Source organism: Sciurus vulgaris, assembly GCF_902686455.1.
Source record: "Sciurus vulgaris genome assembly, chromosome: X".
Lineage (NCBI taxonomy): Eukaryota > Metazoa > Chordata > Mammalia > Rodentia > Sciuridae > Sciurus > Sciurus vulgaris.
This window is the reverse complement of record NC_136471.1, coordinates 26,636,543-26,642,801: the sequence shown is the minus strand read 5'-3', so window position 1 is coordinate 26,642,801 and position 6,259 is coordinate 26,636,543. Positions and strand designations below refer to the sequence as shown.

The 6,259-nt window shown below is 45.2% G+C and overlaps 1 protein-coding gene across 1 annotated transcript; it reads right to left on the bottom strand.

Annotated features, from left to right (window-relative positions):
* Window positions 1-228: 228 nt before the first annotated feature.
* On the bottom strand, window positions 229-3,065 carry DCAF12L2 (DDB1 and CUL4 associated factor 12 like 2). Its single transcript, XM_079123307.1, has one exon. The coding sequence runs from the start codon at window positions 2,729-2,731 to the stop codon at window positions 1,337-1,339; it is 1,395 nt and encodes a 464-aa protein (XP_078979433.1). The 5' UTR covers window positions 2,732-3,065; the 3' UTR covers window positions 229-1,336.
* Between the last annotated feature and the right edge of the window lie 3,194 nt (window positions 3,066-6,259).

Here is a 6,259-nt window from a genome sequence, read left to right as displayed (position 1 = left end):
ATATCTATGCCTCCTGCTTACATTGGAAGTAAAACATAAATATATAGCTTATGTAAGTACTTAAAAATACATGTACATTATTGTAAATGAGTAAAAGAGTACCTAGTCATCCTAAATTATACCAAGTGTATTTAAGTAAGGTATTCAAGATGTTATTTAATCTTTTAACTTATAAACATGTTTCCTTTTCAAAATCAAATGTACAAAATAATGCATGCATAGCTGATGTTTAAGCTTCAGCTTTTCTCCTGGAAAATTTGACTCTGATAAATACATTCCTAGTAGGACAATTAAAAAAGTAAACCATATTTAACCATTCAAAAACAAGCCTCACACTTAGTTACTAAGATGTTGAACACGTTTTATTTGGTTTTTACTGCAATACATCACATACTCATAATTGATGCAGATAAAAGAATCATCCATGTATTTAACACAAAAATGTAAACACCTACTCTGAGAACATCTGCTGGTTTTTCACTGTAAATGGCTACTTGGATGGTGTTACCTGAATACTACAGAAGGGTTTACCTTCTGAAATGTTGATTGTCCTGTCACATATAAGCCAGTTTTGAGTAGCTCTGAAAAACCGTAATATAAATGCTACCCAGGAAAGTAAGCAGAAATGCAGCAGCTTTTAATGAAGTCTGAGGGTCTGGGGTAGTGATGCTCAACTTTTACTGAGTACTCAAAATTTTTGATTAATTCTGAACAGTATTGTAATATTCCTTAACTAAGATAATATATTTTTAAAAACTTTATAGGTGTCAATGAAATAAAATCAACAAATACTGAGTTAACAACATTCCAATGAAATATGCTCACAATGGGGACAATCTAGAACTTGAACTGCATTTTCCAATTGGAGTAAGTCTATAATGTGTAGCTCCTTAGACCAGCCCCAAAGACACAGTTTTAGCCCATATTTACCCCAAATACTATACATCTGAAATTTGTAAAGGTCTCAATATATTATTGAAATATTGGTAAAACTAAAGTACCAAATAGTAGTGAGAACAATGACTACATTAGTCTGAAGAAAAATATGTGAATCACTCAAAGAGAGAACACAATAAAGTTTAGCCTACAATTATTTGTATGAGAAAGCAAAAATGTAGTGCTTTGGGGAAGGTGCAGAAAAGTCTTCAAGCCAAATTGTGATTGCCAAAACCACCAATTTTGTGCTTTTTCTCAGTCTAATGCACCAAGCACAGGTAAGTTGAGTCAGTTCCACCTGGAAGACAAAGGGCAGAGTTAGAAGGACAAACACAAAGTGAAGAAAGTTAAACACAGCTCAAATGTGCATATGCCCATTTTGAGGACAAGTTGATCATTCTTAACTCCAGAGGCCTGCATAGTGCCCATGGAGGCCCGAAGGGAGAGGTCCCCCAGCCACAAAGAGCTTCATCTCAGGCCAGTTGTAGCAGTGAGTGTAGAGTGCATTGGGGAACTCCTCCACACCGCCAAAGTAATTCACCCAGAGTTCATCGTGGTTGAGCCAACCTCTGCCACAGGTGAGTTTGAGCTTCCTCCCTGTGGGTCCCAGAAAGGAGTCCGAGCTGGCTGAGGACCTTTCTTCCAGGAACTTCTGGGCACGAATGTCATAGAAGAGCAGGGAGCCATGGCCTGTGCCCACAGTGACTATGTGCTGGTAGAAGCTCAAGGAGCGCACACCTGTGCCGCCCTCTCTGGAGCACAATGGCCGGATGTTTTGCTGGCGGTGGCGGGGATCCAGGAAAGATACATGAGACTGGGAGCCCACCGCATACAGGGACAATTCATCGCAGTAGGTCAGGCACACGTTCTCTCGGCAGTAAGGCAGCCTGATGGACAGCAGCCTGGATAGGGTGCTCCGCGCTTTCCACAGGTGGAAGTAGCCATCCAGGGACACTGCTCCCAGCTCCTGGTTCTTGCCGCTGAAGGCCAGGGCCCGCACTTTGCGGTTACTGGGATTGCTGCTGGCCCTGGGGATGGCCTCTACGTCCTTTGGGCGGATGTGGGTGTACAAGGGAAGTGCTGCATCGTTGTGCCAGGGAATGTTGCCAATAAACATGTCAGGGTCCACACGCCACAATGCCATGGTGCCATCACGGGAGCCACTCACGGCCACAGTGTCACTCATCCAGGCGATGGCGAAGATCCAGTCCCTGTGCCCATGGCGGTCACCCAGGCAAACGGGGTCCAAGGTGGGCAGCTGGTAGACAGCCAGGCTGTTGGGATTTTCGCCCCCGGTGGCCAGAAGCGTCTTAGAGGGATTTAGTTCGATGGCATGAATACCGCAGGTAGGCTGATCACGCGCCAGGGCGGGCATTCGGTCCCGCATCAAGGGGATGCGATTGATTTGGCCCGACTGCACGTCTACCACAAAGAGCGTGTTACACTTGGTGCCACACACCACCTGCGTGGCGTTCAGCCACTGAGAAGCGAAAACCTTGTTGAGGGTGCCCAGGGCCAGCAAGCGCTCAGTCAGCAGCTCGGGCAGCCTGTGCACCGCGTAGCCACGTAGTTTGCCCTCGAAGCCCGGGAGCCAGGCGCGACCCCACGCGCCCACTGTGCGGCCCTTTAGGTAGTGCACCAGAGATCGAAGTGTAGCTGGCCGCTTCTGCTTCTTGGGCAGCAGCGGCCCCTCTCCGTGCCCCGCCGACATTAAGCCCTGGGACGACGAGCTCCCCGCGCCAGCCTCGAGCGCGGACGCTTTCCTCTTCCTGCTACCTGTTTGCTGTGGGGCCATGGTGGCCGGCGGGCGGGCAGCAGCGGTTGTGGTGGCGGCGCGGCGAAAACGGCGGCGCGTGGCACCCGTGTTGGCGGCGGCGGCGGCGGCGGCGGCGGCGGGGATGGCGGAGTCTCGGCGTAAGCCCAGAGCGCAGGGTCTCAAGTGCCAAGAGGCTGGGGCGACCGCCAGGCGCTGAGCCTACCTAGTCCGGGATGGGTTGGCGGCAAAGAAGGCGACAGCCAGGAGCCCAGCAAGGAATGCGCGGCGGGAGGGAGCTGTGCGCGGGCGGACCGCGGCTGCGAGGGTGACGCGGGTCTAGGCGAGGGCGGGAAGTGCGGTCGTCTGGGAGGTGGCAGCGAAGTCAGCGTGGGCGAGGACTACGCTGGGGGCCTGAGCCTGAGAGGCAGAGGCGGTGGGAGGAGCGGGAGGGCGTGGGGTGCGGGGTAGTGCTCGCCCAACGGGGTGGGGGCTGGGAGGGGGCGGAGGAGGAAGAGGGAATGGAGCGGCGGAGGCGGGAAGATTCCTAGAGGCCGCGCTCCAGGACGCCGGAGTCCAACACCCGGAGTTTTACTACCCTGATAATAGCAGCCAACTAGCCGCAGAATCCCTACTTGAATAAATCTGAAGCCCGAAACAGTCAAGCACTGGACTAGAAGCCTTAAGTTTGATCTGTGGGAAGAAACAAATGTGCCTTTGATGTAATCTTGGGAAACCCTTGGATAAGATTGCACGTTGAACTTGGTAGAGAACGGGAGTGTTTGAAAGTGGCAGGGACATTCCTTCCCTGCTAGTTCCTTTCTGCTATTCCGCCTTTCTCAGCACCTCTGCTAGTGGTGTCTTAAATCATTTCAACCAAATATATTTTTTTTTTTTTTCCTTCTTCTCAAATCAAGGGCCTGAGCTCCTGGATCTGAATCCTTGATGGGTGTCTTCCAAATGTAGACCCACTCCCACCGAGGGTAGGGTAGGGGAAACTTTGGACCAAAACGTCCTCAGGAACCTAGAAGGCTGCAATGATGATGGCATGGAGGGTGGATCTGTGGGCAGGAATGTGGGAGGGGTAAAGAGAAAGATATTCCTCTATGGTGCTGCCCTCTTTTGAACCTCAGAGCTGAGCTGGAGGAAGGGAGGAGAAGAGGTCCAAGAGAAACATACCTCCCTCCTTCTCCAGGAAGGGCAAGTTCAGCTCACATAGTCAGTCCCAGGAGTTCAGGGAGAGCTATGCCCTCTATGGAAGGCTCTGTGGGGCACTGGAGCAGTTCCCAGAGATATACAGAGTGTCCCCAGTCACGGATGGTGACAGAGAACTTCCAGAGAAACAACATGGGCACAGTGGTGAGGGTGAAGATACTCAGAGCATGGGATTAGCAGTTTCAGGAGTCAGATGGTCTATATCTCTTCTGCAAGTTCAGTAAAGTCAATCTGTTAGCAGGACCAAACCAGGGCAAACCAGGGTTACACTGTGATACATAGCACTGGGAGGCTATGGGCTGATACCTAATCTACATAAGCCTAATCCTCCCTCCAGAAAAATGTGGTGCAAAGCAGTGGATGCTTGTGATGGGCATGGGGGATGGGCTGTGGAGTGAATTAACTTTTCTCAACAAGAGGTGATTATGAAAGCTGTTTTGTTGCTGCTCTTCTCTGTCCCTAGCTCTCACCCTTTTGCCAAATAACCTCAAGTGCACATACTACAAGTACAAAATCTACCTGTTATCCCTGTGCCCACCCCTCAATATTCCTCCCCAGGTGTGATGCCTTTTCAAGAAGAGGGTGCAGTGGGGGGTGGGAGCCTATGACTTCATAGAGATGTTATTAATGGAAATTAACTGACTAGACATTCCTTTAACTTAGCCTAAGATTTCCTTCTATATTTAAATTCTAACAGAAAAATCTGATATTAGGGGCTGGGGCTGTAGCTCAGTGGTAGAGCACTTGCCTTGCACGTGTGAGGCACTGGGTTCAATCCTCAGCACCACATAAAAAGTAAATGAAAAAATAAAGATATTGTGTCCATCTACAACTAAGAAAATATTTTTAAAAACTGATATTATGTGAGACTCCATGCATAGATTTTGCCATAATAGCAGGAAAAATGGCTGAAAATTTGGGGATTATTAATCTATTTGGATATCTGTGTGTATACACAAACACACACACACATGCACAACCTTTTATTTGTAAAAGTAAATAAGCTAATACGTCAGGTGTTGTTTATTGAGACCCCATAGGTGTCATGGTCTCTGGAGTGCTGAACTAAACATTTAAAATGCTTTAACTTTCAGCCTCACAATAACTTTGTAAGGTAGACTTTATTTTTATTGTGATATTTTAAAATGAGGGAACTGAAGCTCAGAAAGGGTTAATGACTCCCTCCATCACACAGCTAGTAAATACTAAAGTCAAATATGAATCCCTGTGATTTCAACATTTTTGCGAATGACTACCACTCTATGTTATTTGACAAATAATTTTTCTGCTTATTTTTCTTTATAACCATGTAATCTCACCTATCATTGGAACTTTACAGATGTTACATCTTGTGTGGAGGTGAAAGCTACAATTTCTAAAATAAATAGTAAACGAAACTTATGTACATGTTCCATATGATATTTGAAAGCAAAGTATGAATCTGACACCTATTTGTTTTGTTTACATGTTCCTTTTAATTAATATTTATGAAACCTATGTTCACATCTAATGGTTTTAAAAAAATCTTTGGTAAGAATAACACCCATATATAATCTTGGTATCATGTCACCCTACTCTTGCTATACAAATATACAATATTTAAGTATTATAATAATGTGTCTGTATTCAATGCTCAGATGATTATTTTATTTTGTGTTGATAAATGAGGTATATTAATTTCATGTAGAATGTTATATGTGAAACACATTTCATTTGCATTTACACTTTCAAATATCTATGATCGCTTTACTGAAAGATATACAAACATCTTCCAGAACAGAAATAAGTGATGCTCAGAGATGCACAGATGTGAATATCAACTTTCAAGTTTGAATTTGAATCTTTATCTGATTGCTTCTATTTTTAATAAAATGCACTGCTAATATATAGACTCATAAACATTTAATGTTGAAGCAGTAGATGAAAATTTCAGTTATTTGCATAGCCTTCTTTGAACCCCCCCCCCCTTGTTGGTGCTCGGGATGGAGCCCAGGGACTTGCAGGCACATGCTAGGAAAGTGCTTACCACTGAACTACATCCCCAGACCCACATAGCCTACTGAAAGTCAGGGTTTCCATTAGGTACTTAAAGATATTTTTTATATCTTTTCTACATTTGTATGTATAGCCTTTGTTTTATCTTTATCAACAAGTATAAATATAAGACACTAGAAAATGAAACACAGTTAATAAAGCGTGTTTTAAATTAATATATGGTAATGATACCCTGTTATTTATAACAGACACAAGGCAAACTATTCTTGAATGATTAAATTGAATAAATTTTCACTTAATCTCTAATTATAATACAGTTGTACCATTTCAAGCTGTGACCTTGTCAGGTCTCCTAAGATA

Bases quoted from the DNA above. Each gene is read 5' to 3' on its own strand.
- DCAF12L2 (XM_079123307.1), bottom strand. From the start codon at position 2,731: ATGGCCCCACAGCAAACAGGTAGCAGGAAGAGGAAAGCGTCCGCGCTC.